At 57.4% G+C, this 27,179-nt stretch overlaps 4 protein-coding genes across 8 annotated transcripts; 2 read left to right on the plus strand and 2 right to left on the minus strand.

Moving 5' to 3' along the window:
- Window positions 1–1,136: 1,136 nt before the first annotated feature.
- Window positions 1,137–4,811, minus strand: CENPX (centromere protein X). 4 transcript variants are annotated; one of them, XM_065909877.1, is made up of 5 exons: window positions 4,760–4,811; window positions 2,354–2,405; window positions 2,100–2,153; window positions 1,722–1,807; window positions 1,137–1,499 (listed from the first exon to the last, which is right to left on the minus strand). In XM_065909877.1, exons 1-5 carry the CDS (start codon window positions 4,787–4,789, stop codon window positions 1,476–1,478), a joined length of 246 nt encoding a protein of 81 aa, XP_065765949.1. In that variant the 5' UTR covers window positions 4,790–4,811; the 3' UTR covers window positions 1,137–1,475. The 4 variants fall into 4 exon arrangements, with proteins under 4 accessions (XP_065765949.1, XP_065765951.1, XP_065765948.1 ...); XM_065909879.1 differs by having other exon boundaries at window positions 1,137–1,634; XM_065909876.1 differs by having other exon boundaries at window positions 1,722–1,810.
- A 242-nt stretch (window positions 4,812–5,053) lies between these two features.
- LRRC45 (leucine rich repeat containing 45) lies at window positions 5,054–12,959 on the plus strand. The gene is made up of 17 exons (XM_065909211.1): window positions 5,054–5,707; window positions 6,225–6,286; window positions 6,665–6,735; window positions 6,996–7,174; window positions 7,394–7,522; window positions 8,398–8,510; window positions 8,843–8,901; window positions 9,193–9,270; window positions 9,743–9,878; window positions 9,959–10,036; window positions 10,132–10,243; window positions 10,330–10,400; window positions 10,786–10,878; window positions 10,967–11,059; window positions 11,559–11,732; window positions 11,839–11,986; window positions 12,242–12,959. The coding sequence occupies exons 1-17, from the start codon at window positions 5,488–5,490 to the stop codon at window positions 12,436–12,438; spliced, it is 2,013 nt and encodes a 670-aa protein (XP_065765283.1). The 5' UTR covers window positions 5,054–5,487; the 3' UTR covers window positions 12,439–12,959.
- A 156-nt stretch (window positions 12,960–13,115) lies between these two features.
- On the plus strand, window positions 13,116–16,492 carry RAC3 (Rac family small GTPase 3). Of its 2 annotated transcripts, none has more exons than XM_065911074.1 (6): window positions 13,116–13,561; window positions 14,154–14,225; window positions 14,418–14,535; window positions 14,684–14,746; window positions 15,156–15,319; window positions 15,445–16,492. In XM_065911074.1, the coding sequence occupies exons 1-6, from the start codon at window positions 13,527–13,529 to the stop codon at window positions 15,503–15,505; spliced, it is 513 nt and encodes a 170-aa protein (XP_065767146.1). In that variant the 5' UTR covers window positions 13,116–13,526; the 3' UTR covers window positions 15,506–16,492. The 2 variants fall into 2 exon arrangements, with proteins under 2 accessions (XP_065767146.1, XP_065767145.1); XM_065911073.1 differs by having other exon boundaries at window positions 13,137–13,561; window positions 15,156–15,315.
- A 237-nt stretch (window positions 16,493–16,729) lies between these two features.
- On the minus strand, window positions 16,730–19,322 carry DCXR (dicarbonyl and L-xylulose reductase). The gene is made up of 8 exons (XM_065911072.1): window positions 19,179–19,322; window positions 19,002–19,099; window positions 18,369–18,523; window positions 18,229–18,271; window positions 18,053–18,152; window positions 17,887–17,951; window positions 17,675–17,792; window positions 16,730–17,555 (listed from the first exon to the last, which is right to left on the minus strand). The coding sequence occupies exons 1-8, from the start codon at window positions 19,228–19,230 to the stop codon at window positions 17,452–17,454; spliced, it is 735 nt and encodes a 244-aa protein (XP_065767144.1). The 5' UTR covers window positions 19,231–19,322; the 3' UTR covers window positions 16,730–17,451.
- Between the last annotated feature and the right edge of the window lie 7,857 nt (window positions 19,323–27,179).

Raw genomic sequence — 27,179 nt, forward strand, 5'->3', positions numbered from 1 at the left:
CCTCCGTCCTCCGCTCCGTGCCAAGCTCCCAGCCAGAGGCCTAGCTGGATGGTGATACGTGAGCCCAGAGGCTGCTTGCCGGGGCTTGTTCTTGTTAAGGACACAGGTGTCTTCCTTGAACTGCCTGCCCTTTGGTTTTGAACCTCACTGACATTAACTCCCCCTCTGTGGAGGACACAAGTTTGGGGAGAAAGGCCTCTGGGCGTCGCCTGCTTGGCTGCAGCTCAGGCCGGGCCCTCAGTCCCTGACAGGAGAGAGGATGTTGCCTCCACCCCTGGAGGGCGGGGTGGGCAGGGCCTGCCTGGGGTTTCCCGGGGCCCCGCCCACCCCACCGTCTGAGTGCACTTCAAAGTGGGCTGTGGGGGGGGCACGGGCCCTGGCACTTGTCGCCAGCCTCTCCCCTCAGGTCTAATTACTTCCACATGCGCCCAGAGCTTTGAAGCCCTGAGACTCCCTGTGGGAGGGGTGGAGAGGAAGATGGGGGGCAGAGGCGGGGAACGGGTGCAGGAAGGAGCCAGCGGGGCTAAACTAGGGAGGGTGGGCTGGCCCCCTACCTATGCCACCCTTGGGGGTGGGGGCAGGGCTCCTGGGTGCACATGGCAGTCGGGCAGATGTCCCTCCCCAGCAGGCCAGGTCCTGCTGCTCCATGAGAGTCCTGACTCCGAGGTCACTGGGCCCAGAGCCCTCGGGGTGATTCAATCCCAGGCTGACAAGTCCAGGCAGCCTTCAGAATTAATGGGAGGTAGGTGCTGGAGGGTGGGGGGGTGGTTGCTGGGCCCCCGAGGGCAGCCAAGCCTCCTGACTGGGCTCCTGACAGGTCCTGAACAGCCCTGACCTGCCTCGCCTGGGCCCTGGGGGCAGTGGTCCTTTCCACTGGCATGACCCCTCTCCCCCCAAAGAGCCCTGCCCACACATCCCTGGGCATCCCTGCCGGTCGCTGGCACTCCACGCCCACGGCATCCCCGTGGCAGAGGCACCATCCCAGGCGAGCAGCCACACGTGCGAGGGCTCCGATGTCACAGCCCCTCAAGCCCGGCCCTCGGCAGGGTCCTCACACATGGTCTTTGTTACTCTGTCCTCTTCCAGCTTGGAAGCAACTTGACTTTGGGTGATTAATGGCAACAGGAGGCTGTGCCTGGGGAGGTGGCTCTGATTTATTGATGTTGCTTTGTTGAAAACAAGTACATAGCTCAGGGAAGCATCTTTTGAGGGGAGTATCGCGTGGCTGGAAGGTGACACACTAGCTTTGGTACCAGTGGCAGAACCGCACCATTCTGTGTGTGCGCGGAGGACATGTGGGCTACCTGTTTAGGTGGGCGGGTCTCCCGCCACCCGCTTCCCAGTGACTGAGTGCTTCTCTCACACCGGTGGGCACCTGGCTGCCCCCGGGGGCGGGGTGGGTAGGACACCCACCCAGGCACCTGGCCCCTCATCCTGTCAGCGACCTCTCCCCTCCGCATGCTGTGTCCTGGCCGTCAGCAGCAGGCAGAAGGGATGACCTGGGGAAGAGGGGTGGTTTGCTGGGAGCTGGAGGAGAATGTTGTGGGTCAGCAGCTTCTGTCATGTCTGCAGCCAGAGGCTACGACTCCCAGCAGGCAGTCACAGTGAGGGTGGAAACCCTAGAAGTCCAGAAGCTGTGGGGGAGAGGCGTGCTCAGAGCCTTATGGGTGTGGGCCACCCACCCACTTCCCACCCAGGCCCTGTTCTGGAGGCCCACCTACCAGCTGAGGCAGCACCTTCTCCAGCTGCTCCACATGCACATGGTCCAGGTCCTCTGCCTGAGCCTGCCGGACACTGCGGATGGCTGCTTCTGCCGTGATGCGGGGGGAGGAGTAAGGTAGAGAAAGCTGGGGGGGGGGCTTGAACCCCAACCCCCCTGGGCCACAGCCCTGGCTGTTCCCCCACCCCTGTTGCCAGCTGACAGCTCAGAAGACAAGGTTGAGACTTCTGAAATACAGAAATTTTCAGGGACAAGGTGCTTGTGGGAAAAGGGGAAAAAGGTGTCTTGATAGCCTCACTGAAAAATGTAAAGGGGTCACGAATGGTCCAGACAAGCCTGGGTGGGACCCCAGAGGTCGCTATCGGGCCCCTCTGCTCACCTACAACGAAGATCTTCAGCAGCTCGGCCGTGAGCTGCAGCGCATCCCCACTGACTGCAAGGTGAAGGGAGCAGGTTACAAGTACGCGTTTTCCCTGCCGCCCCACTCCGCCCTCACCGCTTTTGGTGTGGCTCATGCTCAGGCTGGTGACCTCCACCCTCTGTCTGGCCCACCCGGCCCTCCCTGAGGCCCTGGCTCCTGCAGAGCTGCAGCGCAGGGTCCCAGCACCCCACCCCTGCCTCAGGTTCACACACCTTTGGTCTTCTTGTCTTTAAAGTGCAAGTGCAGCAGTTTGCTCACCAGCTCCTGGGGAATGGAGGGCACATCAGTGAGCCACTTCCCCCACCCCTCCTGCTGACCCTTTAGTCATTTCATTGTGGATGGGATGGGGTTGTAATTTCCAGCTGGAAATGCTGTCTGTGGGGCTGGGTCTCCCCAGGGTGGAGGACTAGGCATGGGGGGATACCTCCCTGCAAATGCCTCCAGGAGAGCCAGAAATGAGACGCGTGTGGCAGACACGAGGGAGCAGCCAAGGTGCCTGCCCACTGCTCTGGGATCCAGTCCTCATGGTATCCAGAATGGTCTTGTGCTCCTGCTCCCAGAGACAAGTTGCTTTCCCCACAGTGGGCCCCTTCACAGGCCTGCCCATGTCACTAACACTGCCTGGCTTTGTCAGACCCTGCTCTGAGCACGGCGCCAGCTGCATCCCAGGTCCCTCCTTGAGGCCTACAGCATGGCACGGAGAAGGGGATCTTCCTGTAATGGGGAAGGGTACTGTGAGAACCCCAGAGCTTAGCAGGAGCCAGGCTCCTTGTCAATGGGCAGTCAAGGTAGGGGACCCAGGGAGGTTGCTGAGGGTAGGGACCAGCTGGAAGAAGCTGTGAATGAGGAGCCCACAGAGCGCCTGGGGACGTGGGACAGCAGCAGTGGGTGCCCAGGAGCCCAGAAGCCGGGTGTCATGCAGAGGTGAGCCGAGGACCCACCAGGCCTCCAGCCTTGGCCATGGAGATGGCACTGCCTTGCCCAGTGCAGCTCAGCAAAGCTGGAGAGCAGAGTGGAGAGAGTAGACCCCGCTGGAGACCCAGTTCTGGAGGCGAAGAGCTTGCCACTGTTCACCAGCAGCGCTGAAGCAGCTTCACCCTTCCAGCTGTGACCACGGGAGCCTGGCGCCACCTGCTGGTCCTACACGCTGTGTACCTGGAGTGTTAGTCACTCAGTGGTGTCCGACTCTTTGCGACCCCATGGACTGTAGCCTGCCAGCTCCTCTGTCCATGGAATTCTCCAGGCAAGAATACTGGCGTGGGTTGCCATTTCCTTCTCCAGGGGACCTTCCTGACCCAGGGATTGAACATGGGTCTTTTGCATTGCAGGCAGATTCTTTACCAACTGAGCCACTGGGGAAGCCCGCGTACCTGGAAGATACCAGGAAGGGCCCAGTAGGCTCTACTGCTCCACCAGCTCCTAGACCCAGGCAAAGAGCTAAATCAGTCAGATTGCTGCTGGGGTGGTCGTGAGAAACGGATCAACACCAGCTGGGAGCGGAGATTCCCTTAATTTGCAGAGGGGAGGATGGGACCTGGGATGTGGTCAGCCTTTGTCCATCTGTGTGGAGGCAACACAACCCCTGATGCGACAACCTTGGTCATGGGTAATGGCCACAACCCCAGTTCTGGGTGATAAAGAGCGAAAATCCCCACTAGCACAGGCTGGACAAGGCAGTGCTCACAAGGGGCTGGGACGCACCTTCCCACCCCAGGTTCACAAAGGCCTGACATCAAGGGCTCAGTGTCTCCAAACTTTAAGGCAGAGTAACAAAATGAGACCCAGACCACTCATAGCCAGCGGAGTGTGGGAGGTGACGGGCCTCCCTATCCATCCACCCAGAGCAGCACTTGCCAGGTGCAGGGCAAAGGGGCTTACTCTGGAAGTGGATGGCCTGGGTTTGACCCTAGTTCTGCTGATTTCTCCCACTGGCAAGTAGGGACAGTACTAGGACCCATGTCCTAGGATGCTGAGCATTATTACACGGGCTAATTCATGCCTGGTGCATACCCAGTGCCTGACTGCTGAGTGTGTTGCTAAGAAGAGCACTCGTAGAGCCACAAACACACCAGACAATGGAGCCAGCCCGGCTAAATTGAGACGCAAAGCACAAGGCTGGCGTAACAGGAAAATGGCCAAAAAGAAGCTTTAGAATACACAGCCGAGCTGTGTCTACACTACCAGCGAGCTGGGCCGCACTGTGCTCTACGCTAAAGCCTTGAGGGAGGAGAGTACTGCCGATCCCGTAGCCGCGGGGCGAGGGGCAGGGGTCGGCGGCCCGGGCTCCTCTCTGAGTCTCCCTGCATTTGTGCCAGCACCTACCCCTGCCCGATTTCTGCAGACCCTTTCCGTCTGGCCACAGACTAGGGCGCCTATTCAACCTTCTGCTACCGGGGCACGGACCACGGAGGACGAATGGGCGCTCGGAATGGGGGTCATTGCCGGATTCTGGAAACTGGCTCACCCTAGATGGCAGCGCGGGGGCCGGCTCAGGACCCGCACGTGAGTCAGGCAGGGAACAGGGGCCGCAGCGTCCCCACCGGCCCCGTGCGCGTCCCCCAGCCGCAGAAACCTCGCCCGGCGCCCCGAGCCCACCCAGCCAGCACGCCCTTTCTCACTTTCCGGAAGACGGCTCCGGTTTCCTCCATGACCGCCACAAAAGCGCGCGCCCTCTGGAGCCCCGCCCCCGCCTACCCAGCCAATGAACCCTGAGCGCGCCCTCCGGAGCCCCGCCCCCGAGCTGTCAGCCAATCGACCCAGAGCGCGCCTCTCGGAGCCCCGCCCTCACAACGCCAACCAATGGGCTCGCCGCGCGCGCCCGCTCCTTCGCCTTCATTGGCCCGTGGTGAACGCCCTCCTCCGCAAGGCCTCCTGGGAGTCGTAGTATCTACCAGGTCTTCCCGGCGCGCCCTGCTCTTCCTGGATACTGAGGCGCGCGGAAGCCGCGTACACCTGCGGCGAACGAGCCGGGGTCAGCGGCCCGAGGGCTAGGGCCTCCGGCCTGGGGCCCAGAGGTACGTCCGACGCCCTGACAGGCTCTGCCGCTGGAGGCTCCGCCCCCAAGGACGCCCACCTCCTCGGTCCCCTGCTCTTGCGGTCTCCTGAGCATCACCTGACCCCTCTCTCCTGGGGCCTCCTGCCTGTTGGACCAACTCAGTTTGTTCCTTGTTCCTCGCCTGCTGAGGACTTAGGGACTTTGTGCCCCGCACTGAGCTGCCGGGGCCTCTGTAGGCCCCCATGGGAGAGGCCCTGTCCTACTGCCTTTCCCTGGCTTCCTGGCTCCAGCTGGCTTCTGGTGAGTCCTGTCTAGGAGTTTGGGGAGAAGCCCTTCCTGCACTCCAGGGACATGGAGGAGTTCCGGCGCGCCTACAGTCGGCTGTGCAAGGAGAGTGGGACCGAACCCCAGGAGACTGTCCTGCAGCAACTGCACCAGCTGCCGCAGGGCCGGCTGGACCTGGCCACGCAGAGCCTGACAGTGGACACCTGCAGAGCTCTGGGCAAGCTGCTGCAGAAGGAGTCACTGCTGACGGAGCTCATCCTGAGTGACTGCATGCTGAGTGAGGAAGGTGGGCACCAAGGGCCGGCAGCGCCCAGGGCAGTCCTTGCAACTTCAGAGTTGGGGCTGGGTTCAGGCCCTTTGCTTCAGGGCCACCTCCTCTGGCTGCTTTTGCACTGCTGCTCATTAGTTACATATACCCCAGTCCTTGGTGCTTGGCACCTCTAGCAAAGAACTCTCTGTCCCACCTGATCTCTTTTTTTATTTTTGCTGAAGTTTCTCCATTTCACTGTCATTAAAGCAACCCCTTTGGAAACCTGGGCGCAGAAGGCGATTTCTCTTTTTAATGGGAAAGCCCTTAGCATCCCCCAGCTTAGGAGAGTCCTGCCGTGCTGATGAGCACAAGGGGGTCAGCAGCCTGACTCGGCACTTGGAAGCTGTTTCAAACCTGACACAGAAGTGGGGTGACTTGGCATGAACCCTGGCTGGTGGGGGCCACGTGGACAGCTGTCCCTCCCCTGTGTCTGGGGAGCTGCCCCAAGATGGAGTCGCCAGGGGTGGAGAGTGACTGCCCTGCTTTCTTACAGGGGCCACGCTGCTGCTGCAGGGGCTGTGTGTCAACACTGTCTTGCGGTTTCTGGATCTCAAGGTGGGTGGATCTGCACTCGGGCATGCCACCTGAGAGCAGGAGTAGAGAAGTTGCGGGTGTCCTGGCAACCAGGAGTCTGCATGGTGGCCAGAGACCATGTCTGTAAGCGCTCTGGGCACACAGGCTCCGCACCGTTTTCTCATGGTCTCATGAATGTGTGCTGGTGTTCTGAGGGCGGAAATGTGAGTTCCAGAGCATTCTCACAAGCACACTGAAAGAGCCCACATCAGAAGGCCACTCTGGTCAGGGAAGGCAGAATCTGAAAGGAGCCACATGTCTGTTCAGAGAGCGCCGTGGCCTCACCCACTGCCTGACCAGGGTATTCAGAGCCCAGCCCAGGACGCCAGAGAGTGACTGGATGGCCTCTTCCTGTCCTAGGGCAATAACCTTCGAGCAGCAGGGGCCGAGGCACTGGCAAAACTCCTCCGACAGAACAAGTCCATTCAGAGGTAGGGTGGCAGTCCCAGCCCCCAGCTCTCCCCGAAGCCTCTGCTCTCTCTGTGGTTCTGGGTTGGCTCCAGGGGACACTCTTCTGCAACATGAGAGTTCACACCTCATGCCAGCCTTCTCTGGTTGGGGGTAGGTGGGTATAAGTTACTCAATTTCTGCCAGAGACCCCCCCCAGCCCGCGCTCCTCCTCGAGCCCACTGGATCCCATGGGAGGAGGATGCCCTTCGGGCTATGCACCTCATGTCCACCCTTCCTGCAGCCTCACCCTGGAGTGGAACAACCTGGGCACATGGGATGAAGCCTTTGCCACCTTCTGCGGGGCCCTGGCGGCCAATGGCGCCTTGCGGCAACTGGACCTCCGCAACAACCAGATCAACCACAAAGGCGCCGAGGAGCTGGCCCTGGCCCTGAAGAGCAATGCCAGCCTCCAGCAACTGGGTGAGGCTGCCAGCACCGGCCCTCCCCATCCTCAGAGCAGGCAGGGAGGTCTTGCATCCCAGCCCTCCCAATGCTTCCTCTGTCCTCTCCCAGAAGAGAGGGGGTGACGAGGAGGGGCACGCTGAGCTGGGCTCCTGATCTGTGGCCGATCACAGGAAGTACCAGTGTCTTGGGCGGGGCCAGCCCTCCCACCCCTGGCAACACCACATTTCCTTCCAGACCTGCGCTGGAATCACATTGGCCTCCTCGGGGGCCGCGCCCTGGTGAACTGTCTCCCCAGCAACAGAACCCTGTGGAAGCTGGAGCTGGCTGGGAATAACATCCCGGGCGACATCCTCAGAGCCGTGGGTATGGGCACATGGGGCTGCTGGCAAATTGCACTGTTTGAAGCAGGGCATAGAGCTGATTCCCTGTTGACAGGATCAGCTGATTCACCTCTTAAAAGTCATATTTTGGCCTTTAACCTTTGGGGCAGAACCCACCGAGGGAGGGACCACTTGGGCTGGAACCATAAGGCATCACAATGGTAGAGTATTAGAAACAGAGGGAGCGGGGAGCCGGCACCAAGGAAGAAAAGGGCAGAGGTGGGAGCCTGCAGAGTGCCAACGGCCCAGGCTCACCACGGTCCCCTCCTCACACCACGGTCCCTTCTGTCATGACCCTCAACTCCTCCATCCCAGGCCTGCTGAGTGCTCTGCCACTCCCCATGGCATCTTGTTCCACCAGCAGCACCAGCCCCTTGAGGGCCCAAGCTTTGGCCGGAATCTAGTGTGAGGTTACCATCTCCTGAGTCTCCCCAACTCATGTCCTCTCCTGTTTCTTGGTTCTTGCACCTGCCTCTGAGTCACCCCAGTTGACAGTGTGGCCGCTTCTGGCCGGCTCCACTCCAAATGCTGCCTGGATCTTTCCAGCACGTGGGAGCTGAGCACGACATTCACCTCTTAAAAGTCACATGTTGACTTTTAACCTTTGGGGCAGAGTCCAAATACCCACCTTTTGTGACAGTTGAGCACCCTGTTCCCATGAGCCTGCCCCCCCTACCAGGTGCCTCCCAGGCTCCTCGCTTCACTGTTGCCCCATCCCCTGTCCCCGCCGTCTCAGAGCCTCTCACCTGCTAGTGCACTGAGGGGTCCGATCTGTGTGGTTAAGACATGGGGGTGGGCTGGCCGTTGGGCATTCCTGGGGCTCAGTCCCCCAGGAGACGACTTCGCTCTTTCCAACAGAGCAAGCCATGGACCACAACCAGGACCGGCAGACCGTCTTCCGGGAGAGTCAGGCCCGTGCCCAAGTGCTCAGCAAGGAGGTGCGGCACCTCCGGGAAGAGAAGTCTAAGCAGGTAAGGGCGATGCTGCCTCTGACCGTAGGGCCTCGCCCAGTCCCGGCTGTGTGGACAAAGAGCCCCCCTCAGCCCTCATGCCATGGCTGCCTTCCCTCCCTCTGAGCTCTGGAGCCTCTCCAAGAAGCCAGTACCTAGGCCCGAGAGGCAGTCTCTTGTTCTGATGCCTTTCAGCTGGGTGGGTGGACTTCCCCCTGGGCCTCCCTCTCCTTGGATGAGGCTCAGCTCCTTGGTGTCCTGCTGCCTCAGTAGATGTCGGCCTCCTTTCTTGCCAACCATGGGGAGTGAGCAGGCTCTGGGCCCTGACGGGCTCTCCCTGGCTCTGTCCCCAGTTTATGGACTTGATGGAGACGATCGACAGACAGAGAGAAGAGATGGCCAGGAGCAGCAAGTGAGCTTGGCCCCGGGTCCAGGGCAGGGCGGCAGTGCAGTGGGGAAACCTGGGGGTCCGGGCCCTGGCTCTGGCCTTGGGGTGACCTAATGTGTGAGCCTGGTCATCTCCCCACAGACAAGGATGTGGGCTGTATTTCCTGAGGGAGTTGGCTGGAGGGTTCAAGGCGCCACTGAGCACTGCCTTAGCCCATACCTGGACATTGTGTGAGCATAAGGGGCAGCAGTCGCTTCAGGGAGGGGCTCAGACGACTCGGGTTTGGGCCCCTCGAACCCTCCTCTCTGTCCACAGGGCATCAGCTGCACGTGTGGGGCAGCTTCACGAAGCCCTGAACGAGAGGCACTCCATCATCAATGCCCTCAAGGCCAAGTAAGGAGGGGCAGAGGGCAGGATCGGGGTATGAGGAGGTTTCAGAACACTTTAGAGGCCTGCCCACAGGGCAGAGGAGGACCATCCTAATAGGGACTCAAGTTCCAGTGCACAAAGGAAGTCAGGGAAACCGCTAGGGTAGTTACTGAGAAGGCTTTCTGGGAAGAGCTCCAACTCATCTGCTTGCAAAGCTGGGCACCAGGCACTGAGGGAGGGAAGGTCAAGCTTTGTCTGCTTTCCCTAAGTCCCACCCCAGGCTCCCTAGAAGCCTGGTTCCACTGCCCCCCCTCCACCCCCACCATCCCCTTACCTGGTTTTGCAAAAAAGCAAGTTCTTTTCACTGGCAGCAGACAAGTCTCTGAGGAGCCTAGACTAGCTCAAGGGGCACTAGCGGGAGTACTGGCCTGGCAAAAATGACCTTAGCAAAGGCTACAGGTCGCCCGGGGCGGGGCTGGCCCTTCCCTCCTTGCAGACTTCAGATGACAGAGGCTGCCCTGGCTCTGTCAGAGCAGAAGGCCCAGGACCTGGGGGAGCTCCTGGCCACCACAGAGCAGGAACAGCGGAGCCTGGCGCAGAGGCAGGCCAAGGAGCACAGGCTGGAGCAGCAGGTGGGTGGGCGTGGGGTGGGCAGGCCGGGGGTGCGTGGTGGCAGATGGGCACTGATGCCCTTTTGCTGTGTTACCCCTAGGAAGCTGCAGAGCGGGAGTCTAAGCTCCTCAGAGACTTGTCTGCTGCCAACGAAAAGAACCTACTTTTGCGAAACCAGGTATGGCGGTGGGGGTGGGGCCAGCCCCTGGGGAGCCTGGGGCGGGGCTTCGGGAAAGCTGAACAAAGCTTCCTCCCTCCTTGCCGACTTTGCAGGTGGATGAACTGGAGCGGAAGGTGAAATCTCAGCAGGAACAGTTGTTCCTGACCAAAACGGAGCTGACCAACACGACGGCTGAGCTGAAGATGCGGGCCGTCCAGGCTGAAGGTCAGCACACCCAGGCCTGCTGCTGGGGCCTGAGAACCAGGAGCCCCATGAGGAGTCCCACCCACTTGTCTCCCCTGTGCTTCCAGAACGCCTGGAACTGGAGAAGAAGAGGTCCCGGCAGAGCTTGGAGGACGCAGAACACCTGCGCTTCAAGGAGGTGCCTTATCAGTTGTGTCATCTGGGCTTTGCCCTCCCTGTTCCCCCAGTGGGGCACGGTGTCCCTAAGGTAGACTCCTGGCTAGGCTTCCCTCAACAACCTTGGGCTGCCGATGACAGTCCCGGCAGATGTCAGACCCAAACCCTTCCTACCGGTTTCTAGAAGGGACCCTGACTGTGCCCGGGCCACAGTGCAGGCTGCCGTCTGGGGTGCAGCACTGGGACCTGCCCTCCATCCTAGCTTCCTCCGAAGTCACTTGGGGCAGCCTCCAGTCAGAAGAAACAGGGTCCCCAGGATTCATCTGCCCCCTTCAGGGTGGGGATCCCATGAGGGGAAACCTAGGGGGCCAGACTGCCAGCCCTATCCCCGCCTCGAACCTGGGCAGGTGGAGCACATGACTCGCCACCTGGAGGACAGCGAAAGAGCCATGCAAGAGAGGGTGCAGAGGCTGGAGGCTGCACGGCTGTCACTCGAGGAGGTGAGCTGGGTGCCAGGCTCGGGAGGCTGAGTGTGGCTAGAAGGGGTCCCCCGGCAAGGGCTGAGGACGGTTACTGTCTGTGGTGTAGGAGCTGAGCCGGGTGAAGGCCGCAGCACTCAGTGAGCGAAGCCAAGCCGAGGAGGAGCTCATCAAGGCCAAGAACCAAGTCCGCCTGGAGGAGGTGAGCTTAGGGTCACGGCCCACTGCTTACAGCACCCACCAGGGAGAGCACTGAGGGGCTGGCATGAGCTGCTGGGCTTGCACAGCCCTTCGAGCTATAGGGAGGGACAAGGGAACAGGAGCTCCAGGGGTGCAGAAGAGCCAGATGAGGACACTCACCCCATCAGTACCACCTCCAGCCCCCCCTGCAAAAAGCCAGCGTCCTCCCTCCCCACGGTGGGGAAGGGGTTTGTCCCAAATGTGCAGCCTGTGACCACCTGGTGGAAGTCGGGGGTGGGGGGCCCAGGCGGCAGGATGGTGTCAGCTTGGCACACGGGGGAGTCTCCTCATTCGAGTTTGAACCCATTCAGAACAAGGCATATGTTAACTGTAGTGACAAAGTAGTTTCCACTTTGCAAATATAAGCTTCCTTCAGCCTGAAGGGGCAGGGGTCACTCGTCACAGGAGCTCAGAGCCACAGGCCAGAGAGCAGCTCACCCGTCCTTCTCCTGGGCCCACAGCAGCAGCATCTGGCTCACCTGGAGGAGAAGCTGCGGCTGCTGGCACAGGCACGGGACGAGGCTCAGAGTGCCTGCGTGCAGCAGAAGCAGACAGTAGCCGATGCCCAGGCGCGGGCCAGCCAGCTGGGCCTGCAGGTGGAGAGCCTGAGGCGGCGCCTGGAGGAGCTGCAGCAGGTAGCTGGGACACTGAGGGCTCCCGGTGGTCCCCTGGAGCACCCCCCTCCCCTCCGCCCCGGGCCCGCCACAGCCACCACCTCACACACCCCTCCTTGCCTGGCAGGAGCTGAGCAACAAGGACCAAGAAAAAGTAGCTGAGGTGACGAGGGTGCGGCTGGAGCTGCAAGAGCAGAATGGCCGCCTGCAGGCCGAGCTGACGGCCCAGGAAGCATTGAAGGAGAAGGTCGCGGCCCTGGAACGCCAGCTGAAAGGCGAGCTGAGCCCCAGGCCCCTCCACCCCGGTGCATTTCTGCAGGGCCTTCCTTACTAGGCCATCCCACAGAAGGAGGAGGCGGGCCGGGAGAGCTGAGCTTGGCCCAGGTCTTCGCTCCGGGAGGTGCTGGTAGGGGAGGCTGGGTGTGTGTACGCCCAGGGGACCCTGAGCAAGCCCCACCCCGCCAGCCCTCTGTGGACCTCCTCACTGGCGGGAGCGGGCCCCCTTCCTCACTGAACTTCCCCTCCTGCAGTGATCGCGAGTGACCACCGGGAGGCGCTGCTGGACAGAGAGAGCGAGAATGCCTCTCTCCGAGAGAAGCTTCGCCTTAAAGAGGCTGAGATCGCCCGGATTCGGGATGAGGAGGCCCAAAGGGCCAGCTTCCTGCAAAATGCTGTCCTGGCTTATGTGCAGGGGTCCCCCCTGAGGACCTTGAGCCCCCAAAAGTGAGGGGGCAGGGAAAGTCTGAGAGCGGCAGGAAGGTGGCATCTGTCGGACGTGTGTCTGATGCCTGCCCTTCCATTCTTCACCAGAAACAGGCCACTGGCAGGTCTGGGCTCTTTGCGCAGTCTACAGCCAGTAACGTGGAAAATCAGTGCTGGGCAGGATCTGAGAGCAAGACAGCTGCAGCTTACAATCAGGGTCCCTGTCTGGGTGGTGGGGGCGGTCCAGAACCTGGCTGGCCAAGAGGGCCTCCCCACTCCGTCATCCCCATCGCAGGGAGTGACATGCCTGAGAACACAGACCCAAGAAGGTAGGAGCAGTGCGTGAGCTCTCCCGGCCCCACCCACCGTGGTGCAGTCACCTTTTACAACCAGGAGCTCTGCAGCTTGCTCACCCCCAGGGTATTTTGAAATACAGAATTTTGCACTTTGTGATACATTTTGGTTCCAGTGCCTTTCTCCCACATCAGTCTGTGCTCCCAAACCCGGGCCCTGCAGGAAAGGCCGGCCCTCCAGGTGTGGCTGGGTCACCCCTTCTAACTGCTATCAGGTGGGGATGGTCTGGCTACTGCAGCGGATAGGAGGGGATTGGCGGGGGGGGGGGGGGGGGGGGGCAGAGGGCTGCCGGCCTTGAGGGTCTCTGGTGATTGACAGCAAACACCCGAGTTTTCACCAGTTGCCTTTTGGTTGGAGGGTGGGTGGGCCCCGGGGGTGCTCTGCCTCGCAGAAACCCTGTGCCTACCGACCACAACCTGTCCAGGTGGGTGGGAGCCGCCTGCCTGCACTGCCCTCGCCCCATGAAGTGGGTCACAGGGAACCGGGGAGGGCCTGCGCGGGTTCAGACTCGCTAAGGGGTTCGTTGTGTCCCGCCCCTCACCAGATTTCTCTGGAAAGCGCGTCGGCCCGGGTTCGGGGCTGGTCCGCGCCCCCCGCCCGCCCTGCCGGCCGCGCTCGGCTGTCTCCGCGCCCGGCGCTCGTCAGCGCTCGGCTGTCTCCGGCCGCTCGGCTCGGCGCTCGGCTCGGGTCCGCGGCCGCTGCGGCGCCGGGCATTTCTCCGCAGCTCGGCTCGCGGCCGCGCCCGCCCGGCCCGCGCCCATGCAGGCCATCAAGTGTGTGGTGGTCGGCGACGGGTGAGTGTGCGGCGCGGAGGCCTCTCGGCCGGGTTTGCCCGGCGGGGTTGGCCCCGGGGATCTTCCTGGGCAGGGCGCGCGGCTCCGGGGCGCGGCCGGGGCGGAGGGGGCGGCGCGCGCACAGACCAGGGATCCTGGCTCGGGGTCCAGGCGCTGCGGCCCGGATGCGCCCCCGACCGGCCTGTGGGCGTCCGGGGACCGGGCAGGGGCAGGAGGACGTGGTGGGGCGGGGTCCCGGCTATTCGCCGGGCGCAGGCCTCCAGCCCAGGCCCACCTGATGCTGCCAGCTGCCCGCAGCCCCGCCCGGCCTCTGGGTGGGTGGGGCCAGGGCTCTCACCTGGGCTGAACCCTCAGCGGGTGCCACCCTCCTGGCACCTGCCTGGTGCGCTGAGGCGGCTTGCCGCAGCCCGCACCCTCCACTCTGTCTCCGAAGCCCACCTGCCCTGGTCCCCCTCCTCTGTCCCTCGTTCACTGTGGATCTGCTGGTCAAGCACCCCTGTCCCCACCCTGGGACCGTGGGAGTGGGCTGCCCTTGCTGAGCGGAGGGCAGAGATGGGCCTGGGGGCAACGTGGGCTCACCTTCTCTCCACAGCGCCGTGGGGAAGACCTGCTTGCTGATCAGCTACACAACCAACGCCTTCCCCGGAGAGTACATCCCCACAGTGTGAGCAGGCGGGCAGGTCCAGCAGTGGGGAGCAGAGGGTGTGGGCGCCTGTGCGCGAAGCTCTCCTGGGCTTCGAGGTGGGACCCAAGTGGCCCTGGTCTGGGTTCCTGGGGTGGAGCAAGGTGCGGACAGAGCTGCAGGTCTGTGCAGGACTGAGAACCCAAACACTGGCGGATCTCTCTGTTTCTGCAGTTTCGACAACTATTCTGCGAATGTGATGGTGGATGGGAAGCCCGTCAACCTGGGGCTGTGGGACACCGCCGGGCAGGAGGACTACGACCGCCTGCGGCCACTCTCCTACCCCCAAACTGTAGGGGACCACAGCGGTGCCTGCAGGGGCTGGGTGGCTTGGGTAGAGGCCCCAAGGGCCTGGTGCGTGTGTATGTTGAGGTCTGAGGCCATTCAGAGCCTTTTGACACTTCCCACATTGTCCTCTCCTTCCTTCCCTTCCTCCCAAGGACGTCTTCCTGATCTGCTTCTCCCTGGTGAGCCCAGCCTCCTTTGAGAATGTTCGAGCCAAGGTAGGGCAGGGCAGGAAGCCGGGTTGGTCTTCCTGGGAGGGGCGGAGACTGCCCAGAGAACTTGTCCTTACAAGGCAGGGTCTCTTGCTTGAAGGCCTGACAGAGGCAAATTGTTCTTTGGAGGCAGAAGAGATGCCTATTCCACTTGGGGTAGGGGTGGTGAGTGCGGCTCTTAGAGAAAGGAGGGCCCTGATTGCGAGGCCCTGATGAGCTTGGAAGCTTCTTGGCAGCATATTTTTGTTCTTGGTCATTGCTTTACCAGACCTAATGGTTGCCCTGTGAAGCAAGAAGGGCTAAGTGTGGGTCTAGGCACAAGGAAGTGGCCATTGAGAGCTGTGGCCTGCTCTGGGCCAGGCTGAGGGCAACGCCTTCAAGGGGTAGGGAGGGATCAGAGCCTCCATTCCCACAGTGGTACCCAGAGGTTCGGCACCATTGCCCGCACACGCCCATTCTCCTGGTGGGCACCAAGCTGGACCTTCGTGACGATAAGGACACCATCGAGCGACTGCGGGATAAGAAGCTAGCACCCATCACCTACCCCCAGGGCCTGGCCATGGCCCGAGAGATCGGTGAGTGGGCCCGTCCAGGCCTACTGGTGCAGGGAGGAGAGGAGTATGCTCTGCGAGCCACAGCGCTAGCCTGTGCTCCCCCAGCCGTCGATACCTCTCCTCACGGCCCCCTTTCTTGGACGATCCCAGGCTCTGTCAAGTACCTGGAGTGCTCAGCCCTGACCCAGCGGGGCCTGAAGACAGTGTTTGACGAGGCCATTCGGGCTGTGCTCTGCCCGCCCCCTGTGAAAAAGCCAGGGAAGAAGTGCACGGTCTTCTAGAGCCCCCAGTTCCGGAAGAGCAGCCCCCTCCCTGCCTGTATCTGTTGTGTTGAGATGTGTCCTTGAGTCCGCTGTGGGGGAGTGGTGGGGGTGGGGAGGGGGAAGAAGCATGGGGATGAGGCTGCTGCTCCCGGGGCAATGCGGGGGCCATGGGGTTCCTGTCTGCTCTGCCTCATCTTCATAGAGGCGCAGCTCCAGCCTCCCCTGGCCCCCACGGGAGGCCGGAAGGGAGCAGGGTCTCCCTCAGGCTGTAGGGGCGGGTCCGGGGCAGCCCCAGGATGGGCTTCCCTGATGGGGGAGTTTGGGGGGGTGGGTTCTGTCCTTGTGCCCCAGGATGGGGCAGCCCCTTCTTATTTTATACAATAAACCTTCTTCATCATCTCCTGTTCTCATCTCACTCCCTGCCCTGCCCGGGTCTCTCCCTGCCGACTCCTCCACCCTGGGGGTGCTAGGCCCCCAACCCCTGCCAGCCAAGGGTACAGAGCAGTCAGCTTGACACTCCCCGGCCCCCAGCACAAGGCCAGTTGAGTCCTCTGCCTCTGTAGGAGGGACCCTATGGAGTGTGAGTGTGGGAGTGGGTGGGAGCCAGTGTGCTTGGCCCCTTCTGCATAAAGCAAGCCCCTCCTGTGCTGACCTCAGGCCTCCGGGAGGGCACAGCACCCCTCAGCAGCTCCCAGGGTGGCGCAGGACAGTCTGCAGTCAGGCCCTAGGGGGCCCTGTGGAGCCCAGGCCAAGGCCAGGGGCCACTTAACTGAGTGTTCACGAAGACACACTCTAAAGAACAAGGGTGTCCCCCAACCCCGGAGGTGCGGACAGGACAGGAAGGGTGGCAGATGGGTCAACAGTTTGGCTTTGCTGGGCAGACACGGCAGGAGGTGAGGGGTGGGCCCGGCCTGTCACCAGGACATCACCCCTGGGGCCTGCAAGGCACCAGTCTGGGCAGATATGTGACATGAAGCTAAGTGACACTCAGCTCCCCCGCAGTGGCGTGCACAGAGTGGACTGCTGGATTTCAGGAATTCTGCTAGCCAGTTTTTAAGTAACCACTGTTAAGAATTACATAAACTTGAAATCAGTTGTATTTAAAAATGAAATTAACACTCAAAACCCATCACTTCCTAAATATTTTCGTACACATAGACTATTATCTGTGCTTTGGGGTGTAAGCCTTTTGTATCTATGTGGTGAGGACAGCATGGAAAAGTGGAGGACAGACATTTCTGTGTCAGCTCCACCTCAAGGACATCAAACAGAAGGGAATATGTCACCATGGAAGTTGGCAAATTCTACAGCTGGATCTTGTCCTGGACTGTGCCTAGTACATAAGGATTCAGAACGCTGCGGGAATATTCTCTCAGTAATTGAAAACCACCACCTGATTCAGCAAAGAAGTCGTTCAACCGTGAACAAAGTAGTGAAGTTCCAGCACACAGCCTGCTCAGTTCACTTTTGTCTTCCCCGCTGACTTAAGGAATACTAATGATCATTCACGTGAAAACACCACCACTTCCACCCGAGAGGCTTCTGGACAGGGTCGAAGATCATCCTCGGTCAAATTCACTACCCTCCTTAGGAGCTGGCCTTCTGGAAAGTCCTATATACCTGCCAGGGACTTAGCCAGGCCCAACAATCTCTGGCAGGAGAGCCAGGCTGCCACTGGCCCAGGGTGAGCTGAACGGGTGTCTCTACCTGGGACTTGTCCCCATGCTCAGTTCTGAGCTTTGCATCTTTCGGCCACATGACTGCAGCCTAGGTGTGAGTGTGCAGGCTGGACAGAAGAATCATGTTTACTGAAGAGATGGGGAAGGGGGATGGGGGTAAAGGTGGGTTCAACTTGGAACAGGGGTGTGTGGAGGGGGGGGATAGAGGGGGGAGCTTAGGTAGCCAGGAAGCCCCCATCCACCGGCACAGTGGAGCCTGTGATCATGCTGCTGCGGTCACTGAGCAGGAAGAGGATGGTGTCCACCACGTTCTCCACCTCTGTGGGAGAGGTTGGTTTCAGGATGTGCATGAAAGGAGCTGCCCTTTGTCCTTCCCTCCCACCCCTCACCTGAGCAGGCCACTGGCATGACTCCCAGCCGGGCTCCTGCCCAACTCACCAGCAAACCTGCCAAGGGGGATGCGGTCCAGCATGGCCTTGGCCTTCTGAGGGTCACTCCAGGCAGCCTGGCCCATGGGTGTCATCACCACCGTGGGGTTGACTGCATTCACACGGATCTGCACTGGCACAGGTGGGAGGGGGTCAACTTGATGGGCTGAGGCTCTCTGAGCACATGGACTGGGGGATGGGAGGCATCCCACTGGGGCTCACCTTGTGTGGCCCGAGCTCCACCGCCATCACTTTGGTCAGTATGTCCAAGGCACCCTTGGTGGAGCCTGTGAGGATGGACAGCATGTGTGGAGCCTGAGCTGCCTGCTCAGATGGGGGGTGGGGGGTTGGGGGGAGTCGGGGCAGGGCACAGCCGGGCCTCACTCACAGTAGACACTGTGGTTAGTCAGTCCCCGTTGGGAGGCCTGGCTAGAAACATTCACGATGACCCCTGGGGCTCCCCGGGCTATCAGGCCTCGGGCCACAATCTGAAATCGCAGGAGAAGGATGAGGCAGGACTGGCATCACCCAGCAGTTCCCAGTCCTGCCCTGAAGCCAGCGCACCTGGGACACCTGGATGACCGCCCGAAGGTTCACATTGAAAGACCTGGAGGCAGATGGACAGACCCTGGTCAGGGACTGAGGCTGCTGCAGCAGGAGACAGCCCTTCCCCAACGGTGTTCCTCCACCCCACCCTGACTTACATGTCATATGCCTCCTTGGTGACCTCCAGGAAGGGCTGCAAAAACGCCACAGCTGCATTGTTCACCAGCAGGTCCACAGGGCCAACACCTCCCAGCGCCTGCTCCGTGGCCTCCCAGTCAGCCAGGTCCACGCACACGGTCTCCACCCCTGGACACTGTGTATATTATGTGGTAAGGGGCACATCTCCCAGAGGCTCCATGCCCTGGAAAGGGTACAGCTGGGCCTCTCCCATTCAAGTGAGAGGGACTGTGTTTTCATGACCTTTCAGTCTCACAGGGATAGGCGGTTAGGGGTCCCTGGGGAACCAGTCGCCTTTTGGGTCTCCCAAAATGCTGTCGGGGGAGGGTTAACTTGGCCTTTGGGCAACTCAGCTCAGGGCTTCAGGATCAGGGATCTAGCCCCGCCTCCAGCCAGTCTACTTCCTCCCAGCGCCCAAGCGCCTCTGGCCCAGCAAAGCAGCCATTTCTGCCTCCTCCTGTCTAGGAAGAATCGTCGTTCTTCCGCGCGTCCGGCGAGGGGCGGGGTTGCTAAGAGTCCTTGGTAAGCGCCAGCGCCAAGCTCCCGTGTGTCCCTCCTTGGCCGCCCTCAGCTCCCCCCTGCTGCCCCCTGGGCTGGGACAGGGCAGCGCCTACCTCGCGGACCAGGCTGTCCAGGTCGGCCTGGGTTCGGCTCACGGCCACCACTCGCGCGCCCGCCGCGTGTAGCGCCTTGACAATACTGCAACCGATGCCTGCGAGGAGCACGGAGGAGTGAGGGTACCCATCCCCGGCCACTTTTTCCCGCCCCCCGCGCCACCTCCCCAGGCCCACCTTTGCCCGCCCCAGTGACGAGCGCCCTGCGCCCCGCGAGTCTCAGATCCATGTTGTTCCGGCTGCCGTACTGCGAATCTGGAGCGGCGCTCCAGGGTTCAGAAGGGCGCGGGGCGGGGCGCGGCGGGCCAATCGCAGGGTGGTGTTCCGCCGCGGGCGGGGATATTCAAATAGTGGTCTCTCCGCGGGGGCAATTGGCCGAAAGGAGTGGGCGCGGCCGAGGGGAGGCACACAGGGTCCTCGCCAGACCCTGGGCAGAGTTTGTCAAATTGCCTTCTCTGCGATCCTTCAGGTCCTTCAACCCGGTGGGAAATAAGGTTAGCGGCCCCGCCAGCACTTTTCCCCTGCCAAGTAGGTTTTTACAAAATAAATAAATAAATAAAACCAGATATGGTAATTTTTACCGGAAAGAAGGTGAAAGAGAATGCAATGCTAATCCTTTTTTTGTTTCTGAGAAGAAAAGTTTGGCTAAAAGGATCACATGCTCCCCTCCCCCAGACCTGGGAGCAGCTCATGGAAGCTCACTTGTAGTGCTTAGAGTGAACGGGTTTGGACAAGCCTACAAACCTGAAGGGCTTCACTGGTGGCTCAGAGGTTAAAGCATCTGCCTCCAATGCGGGAGACCCGGGTTCGATCTCTGGGTCGGGAAGATTCCCTGGAGAAGGAAATGGCAACCCACTCCAGTATTCTTGCCTGGAGAATCCCATGGACAGAGGAGCCTGGTAGGCTACAATCCACGGGGTCCCAAAGAGTTGGACACGACTTCACATTCACCTTCACTTTCATAAACCTGAAGAAGAACTGATGAGAAGAACTGACTCCTGGGAAAAGATCCTGATGCAGGGAAAGACTGAAGGCAGGAGGAGAAGGGGACGACAGAGGATGAAATGGTTGGATGGCATTCGATGGACGTGAGCTTGAGCAAGCTCTGGGATTTGGTGCTGGACCGGGAAGCCTGGTGTGCTGTAGTCCATGGGGTCGCAAAAAGTCCGACACAACTGAGCAATTAAACTGAGCTGGCTCCCAGAGGATCACGGGACAAAGAAAGGATTTGTACACCATTCTGGGTCCAAATTGAGACTTAAATTGAAGAAACTTGGTAAAACCACTAGATATATCCAGAGCTCTACCAAGGGAATATTTCATGCAAAGATGGGCACAATAAAGGACAGAAGTGGTATGGACCTAACAGAAGTAGAAGATATTAAGAAAAGCTGGCAAGAATACACAGAAGAACTATACAAAAAAGATCTTCATGACCCAGATAATCATGATGGTGTGATTGAAGGAGGAAACAGGCAGAACAGGCCCCATCTTGAAAGCAGGATTCCATCTTGGACTCAACAGTGGACTTTGAGCTATATGCCCAGTATCTATGGAAACAACATATCAACTGGAAAACCAGGGCCCCAGAAGGAAGAGCCCCAGGGTTCGTATCTAGACTCTACCTAGACTCTCCGTTGCCTAAAAGAATACCCTAATTATCTGTGTAACTGAATAGAATCATACATTCTGTTATGCTTATTGGGGTATGACCACAGGCCTATTGATAATTGTCCACTGTTAACTACCCATGGGTTAACTTTGACTGTAAAAACTGGTTGGGGTCCTTGGCTAAGAGGAGACTCTGTCTTGGGCCCGCAGGTGTAATAACCTGCACTCCACTATCTGCATTGCCCTTCTGAGGGAGTTTGTTTCCCTGAATGCATGGCTACAACATGTGGTGCATTGACTGGGAAACCCCTCACTTTGAGGAGACAAGTCCCATTTGGGACTACTCCAAGGCCTTGTGGCTTGAATCTTCTAGAGAGGGGAAGGCGCCTCGCCCTTCTGGAAGGATTCTGCTCCTCAACGCCTGGACCTTTCATTTTAGCAGGTAGTGGACAGCAGCAGGGGAACTGAGCACTCAGGTGAGGAGGAACCCATCCAGCAGGGTGGAAGAGGGAGCCTGGTCACCCCCTGGGAGGGACTAGAAGGGGCACAGACTCACAGGAGCCTGGAATAGGCAGGTGGCAGCGATTGCTTGTTATGCAGGTTGATGAGCGTGTTAGGGCTTAGGAAGGAAATTTGTGAATGTCATTTAGGAGGGAGTGTCCATGCCGTCCTGGGGAAAATTATTACCAAGAAATCACCAGGAGATTGTTAGGAGAAGAAATTTGGTCTTTGTGTGTTCATATTCTGCCCTCCTCAAGGAGGTGTCCCATCTGCTGTGAAATTCTTGAACCCCTCAGAGTTGTCAGGCTAGAAGGAGGGGGACACATAAGTGAGTATGAATTGTCTTTTCTGGAGACAGCCTGGAATGTGGGATATTTAACCCATCTGTGTTTTCATCTGCACCTGATCAATCCCACCAAGGCAGAATGGACTTTAAAAATTAGGGGAGAGACAGTTTTGAACCACATGGTGTTCTGGTTCGGCAGTGCTGATCGGCAGGTGAAGACACGCTGATCCCCCTTCTCCCTCTGAGATCTGGCAGATAAGGCTCCTCTCGCCCCAATTAGGAGAGCCCAATGGCAATTTAAGTGATTCCTTGAGTGGAAATATCAGAAGTACAGATGGTACCAAGAACTTCGTAGACAGAACAAAAAGGAAAAGTAGAAGATGGTCTGAGAAGGTAAGCAACATGGGAAGAAATGAATCTAAGGCAACTGTATTGGAGTGCAGGATTAAAAATTTAAAGAAGGGATTTAGAGGAGACTGGGGTGAAGATGATGCCTAACCGCCTCCACATACTCTGTGAGGTCGAATGGCCCCGTATGGGAGTAGGATGGCCACCAGAGGACACCATGAACTTAAAAATAGTGGAAGCAGTCTATACAATAGGGGTGCCGGGACACCTGGATCAATATCTATATATTGACTCATGGCTAGGATTAGCTCAAGACCCTCCTACCTGGACAAGTTTCTGTATCCAGAAGGGAAAGGGGAAAATATTAATGGCACAAAAATTGACTGATGATAAAAAAAAGAAGTTCTACAGGATTTGGACGGGGATGACCTGCCCCCTCCCTCGTACTGGATAATGACGCACCCGAAGCCCAGTGCTCCAACAGGACCAGAGGCCACCTTAATGCCGATCCAGGGCCAGGTGAATTTCCTGCAGCAGCTGCTGCTCCTCTGCCAGCTCTCCCGGAGATTGTAGAGCCACCCTTTCAGCAGGCTCTGATCCCAGCAATGGAGAACTCTGGTCAGTGCCCCCAGGATTCCACCTCAGCTGGACCTCCTAGATTTTATCCACCTCCCCCGGTGAGTACTGATGGGAAGGGGGAAGAAAACACAGCAATTAGACAGAGGCTGCACTCTGCCAAAGAGCAGGGGGAAAGAACCCCACTACAGATGTCCCTCAGAGAGCTACAATAGCCTCCGGTTCAGGACGCATGTGGGCACTACCATCAGCCCCCTGTAGCCTATTATTACCAACCGTTTTCCTCTACGGATGTATTAAACTGGCAGAGACACGCTTCACCATACTCGGAGGGGCCACAAGTCATGATTAGGCTAATGGAGACTACTTTCTGAACCCACCGCCCTACATGGGGATGACATAATTCAACTACTAGTCTCCTTTTTCAGCGCTGAGGGAAGACACGGGATCATAACTGAGGCCAAAAAATGGTTAAGAGAAATGGTGCCTGAGGGTACTGCAAACCCGCAGCGGTGGGAAGAACTAGCCACCCCCGATAAGAGGCCCGACTGGGTCTGTAACACAGAGGAAGGGAGGGCCCTCCTGGAGAGATAGCAGGCGAATATTTTACAAGGCCTCGTGAGGGGGGCTGGAAAAGCTATGACTATGGCAGAACCCTCCAAAGTGATTCAAAGGGAAACCGAATCACCTTCTGAGTTCTATGAAAGGCTGTGCGAGGTCTATAGAGTTTATACGATAATAGATCCAGAGGCCACTGGATCTCAGATGGTGATAAATGCAGCCTTTGTGTCTCAAGCCTATCCCGAAAATGTCAGATGAGGGGACACCAAGTGACTCATGAATTTTTATACATCCCCGAATGCCCAGTACCTTTGTTGGGAAGAGACTTGCTGTCTAAATTAGGGGCACAAGTGACCTTCCCCCCCACGAAAGACCCACTCTTTGAGTGGGCTCAACCACCTATTTGCTCTCCCCCTCGGTAACCCCTCAGGATGAATGGAGGTTGCTCAACCTCCCAGGAGGGAAACTGGACGGGCTAAACAGTTGAGAGAGAGAGAGAGAGAGTTAACTCAACAATTCCCTGAGGTCTGGGCAGAAGACAACCCCTTTGCCCCAGACTTGCAAAACAACAAGTCCCAGTGGTAACAGAACTCAAACCTGAAGCAATTACATTAGCACTCACTCGCCTTGGGCCTGCCAGACCTTGCTAAGCCGTTTACTCTTCACATGACTGAAAAGGACAAGGTGGCTATAGGAGTCTTGTCCCAGACTATGGGGACACGGGACAGACCTGTGGCTTATCTCTCGAAACGGCTGGACAGTGTTGCCACTGGGTGGCTGGGATGCTTACGGACAGTTGCTGCGGTTGTCTTACTTGTCCAGGAGGCAGCCAAGCTGACTTTGGGCCAAGATTTGATTGTAAAAGTCCCGCATGAGGTCAACACTCTCCTGTGAGGGGGCCCCCATAAATAGCTGTTGACATCCTGGATTACTCAATACAAGGGACTGTTGTGTGAGAGCCCCCATGTTACTACTGAGCCTTGTCAGGCCCTGAATCCGGCCACTCTCCTTCCTGTGGGAGAAGGTGGGCCCTCACATGATTACAAGGAAATACTAGAAGTTTATGCCAGCAGACCTGTCTTGAGTGACCGGCCAATCCCAGACCCAGATTTGATCCTGTACATGGCACCAGCCTGATGAAACAAGGACAATGGCTGCTGGGATATGCAGTAGTCATGGAAGAAACCATCGTTGAGGCTAGCTCTCTGCCATCACACTGGTCTGCTCAATGGGCTGAACTATATTCTCTAATCTGGGCCCTGCAACTGTCAAAAGGTAAGAAGACAAACATTTACACAGACTCCAGGTATGCTTTTGCCACACTACATGTACACAGAGCTCTGTATAAGGAGAGAGGCCTTTTGACAGCTAGTGAAAAAGATGTTAAAAATAAGGAAGAAATTCTGACCCTATTAGATGCTGCCTGGGAACCAGAAAGGGGGGTGCCGTCATACACTGCCAAGGATATAAAAAAGAGGATACCCCCCAGGCTCGGAGAAACAGACTGACAGATAAGACCACTAAACAAGCAGCTGAGGGCTTGGGGGTGACAAATGAAGCCCCTATTAAAACTCTCGTATTAGCGGAGCTGCCTGACCTAACGCTGGACTCTCCAAAATACACTGAAGTCCAAAACCAACTAGCCAAAGCAGAAGGGGCCATCTAGACTGAAAAGGGATGGTGGGAATTGCCAAGTGGCAAATTATTGGTACTGGAGGAATTGGCACCCACTCTGGTAAGCCAAACACACCAAGTGACCCACCTAGGCCATGATAAACTGGAAGAGCTAATTCAAAAATATTTCTTGGTTCCCCACCTCTCTTCCCTATGCAGAACAGAATCTCAGAACTGCACTGCCTGCTCACATGTCAGTGCTGCCCCTTGGCACAGATGGAAACTTCTTGGGATTCAGCTAAAAGGCACGCTGCCCTTTGAACACCTGTAAGTGGACTTCACTGAAATGAAACCTCACCGACACTACCTGCTGGTCATGGTGTGTACATTCTCGGGATGGGTAGAAGCTTTTCCTACCCGGAGTGAAAGAGCACCAGAAGTAGCCCAGTGCCTTCTTAGGGAGATAGTTCCCAGATTTGGATTTCCTACCAGCATTTGATTGGACAATGGCCTGGCTTTCGTAGCTGATTTAATACAAGTAAGCAAAATTTTAAACGTCAAATGGTAACTACACACTGCATATAGGCCCCAGAGTTCTGGGATGGTGGAATGAACCAACGGGACACTTAAAGAGACACTCTCCAAAATGGGTCATAGAGACTGACTGCTCCTGGGTGGTCCCATATACAAAATTGTATATGGGAGGCCCCCTCCCATAATAAAGCAGGTGTCAATAAATCTGCCTCAGGTTAGGGGAGATGAGATTTCACAGCAGATGGAACAACTGGGTAAGGTAATAAATCAGGTAACTAAGGTTGTACAAGAAAGGGTGCCATTCCCCTTTGGGGAACAGATTCACGAATTTGTGCCCTGTGATCAGGTGTGGGTCAAGGAATGGAAACACAACTCCTTGGCCCCACATTGGAAGGGTCCATACACTGTTGTTCTAACCACCCTTACAACAGTTAAAGTTGCAGGTGTCACTCCCTGGATCCACCACACAAGGGTGAAGAGATCAGACCACACAGACCCAGAGGACGCCAAGTGGACCACACAAAAGGACCCCACTGATCCCCGTGAAACCCAGGTCATCTTAAAGAAGAAGAGATGAAGCTCTACAATCAACTGCTGCTACAAGGACTTGCTGGTACCATCTTGGGACTAACCATAATTTCAGCACAAAGAGGGACCTGTGCTATAATTAAAGTTGAATGTTGTGTATATATTCCTGATTTATCTGGCAATGTATCAGCTGCTTTAGATGACATGGAAAACCAGGTAAAAGCAATGTCAAATGAAAACATTCTTTTCTGGACTTTGGTCCTATCTTAGGTGAAGGGGGATTGGTGGAAAACTATATTTACCATTGTTATAGTTGCTTTGATAGTTCTGCTTTGTGGACACTTCATTTTACAATATATTATGAACTTCGTAACCCAAAGATTGGTGTCGTTCTACCAAAATGGCAGTTGGAGAGCCAGGGTCCAATATATCCCTATGAATGATGCTCATACGATGAATTAAGAGCATCAAGGGGGGGAATGAAGGAGGAAACAGACAGAACAGGCCCCATCTTGAAAGCAGAACTCCATTTTGCGCCGGACTGTGAACTTTGAGCTATATGCCCAGTATCTATGGAAACGACATATTAACTGGAAAACCAGGGCCCTGGGAAGAGCCCCAGAGCTCGTACAGAGACTCTACCTAGACTCTCCCTTGCTTAAAAGAATACCCTAATTATCTGTGTAACTGAATAAAATCATAAATTCTATTATGCTTATTCGGGTATGACCACAAACCTATTGATAATTGTCCACTGTTAACTACCTTGGCCTAAGGCATATGAATCACAGGTTCTTTGACTGTATCTTTCTTTTCCTTTGTTCAGACTAGTTTCAGGAAATTTGGGGAGGTGGGTTTGGGCAAGTACACTTAGGGTATATAAGGTTTTCACAAAAACTGGTCGGGGTCCTTGGCTAAGAGGAGACTCTGCCTTGGGCCCGCAGGTGTAATAACCTGCACCCACTACCTGCATTGTCCTTCTGAGGGAGTTTGTTTCCAGGAATGCATGGCTACAACATGATCACTCACCTAGAGCCAGATCCTCAAATGGGAAGCCAAGTGGGCCTTAGGAAGCATCACAACGAACAAAGCTAGTGGAGGTGATGGAATTCCAGTTGAGCTATTTCAAATCATAAAAGACGATGCTGTGAAAGTGCTGCACTCAATATGCCAGCAAATTTGAAAAACAGTAGTGGGCACAGGACTGGAAAAGGTCAGTTTTCATTCCAATCCCAAAGAAAGGCAATGCCAAAGAATGCTCAAACTAGGTACAATTCCATTCATCTCACACGCTGGTAAAGTAATGATCAGAATTCTCCAAGCCAGGTTTAAATAGTTGACAACTGTGAACTTCTGGATGTTCAAGCTGGATTTAGAAAATGCAGAGGAACCAGAGATCAAATTGCCAATATACACTGGATCATCAAAAAAGCAAGAGAGTTCCAGAAAAACATCTATTTCTGCTTTATTGACTATGCCAAAGCCTTTGACTGGGTGGATCACCAGAAACTGTGGCAAATTCTTCAAGAGATGGGAATACCAGACCACCTGACCTGCCTCTTGAGAAATCTGTATGCAGGTCAGGAAGCAACAGTTAGAACTGAACATGGAAAAAAAAA

Source organism: Muntiacus reevesi, chromosome 18 (genome assembly GCF_963930625.1).
Source record: "Muntiacus reevesi chromosome 18, mMunRee1.1, whole genome shotgun sequence".
Classification (NCBI taxonomy): Eukaryota; Metazoa; Chordata; class Mammalia; order Artiodactyla; family Cervidae; genus Muntiacus; species Muntiacus reevesi.

Coding starts and splice junctions, on each gene's coding strand:
- CENPX (XM_065909876.1), bottom strand. CDS start 4,789: ATGGAGGAAACCGGAGCCGTCTTCCGGAAA. Junction 2,406..4,759: donor CCGGAGCCGTCTTCCGGAAA/GTGAGAAAGGGC, acceptor TCCATTCCCCAG/GAGCTGGTGAGCAAACTGCT. Junction 2,154..2,353: donor TAAAGACAAGAAGACCAAAG/GTGTGTGAACCT, acceptor TTCACCTTGCAG/TCAGTGGGGATGCGCTGCAG.
- LRRC45 (XM_065909211.1), top strand. CDS start 5,488: ATGGAGGAGTTCCGGCGCGCCTACAGTCGGCTGTGCAAGGAGAGTGGG. Junction 9,879..9,958: donor AGCACAGGCTGGAGCAGCAG/GTGGGTGGGCGT, acceptor TGTTACCCCTAG/GAAGCTGCAGAGCGGGAGTC. Junction 10,037..10,131: donor ACCTACTTTTGCGAAACCAG/GTATGGCGGTGG, acceptor CCGACTTTGCAG/GTGGATGAACTGGAGCGGAA.
- RAC3 (XM_065911073.1), top strand. CDS start 13,527: ATGCAGGCCATCAAGTGTGTGGTGGTCGGCGACGG. Junction 14,747..15,155: donor TTGAGAATGTTCGAGCCAAG/GTAGGGCAGGGC, acceptor CCATTCCCACAG/TGGTACCCAGAGGTTCGGCA. Junction 15,316..15,444: donor GGCCATGGCCCGAGAGATCG/GTGAGTGGGCCC, acceptor GGACGATCCCAG/GCTCTGTCAAGTACCTGGAG.
- DCXR (XM_065911072.1), bottom strand. CDS start 19,230: ATGGATCTGAGACTCGCGGGGCGCAGGGCGCTCGTCACTGGGGCGGGC. Junction 17,952..18,052: donor GACTAACCACAGTGTCTACT/GTGAGTGAGGCC, acceptor CCATCCTCACAG/GCTCCACCAAGGGTGCCTTG. Junction 17,556..17,674: donor CCCCCTTGGCAGGTTTGCTG/GTGAGTTGGGCA, acceptor CCTCTCCCACAG/AGGTGGAGAACGTGGTGGAC.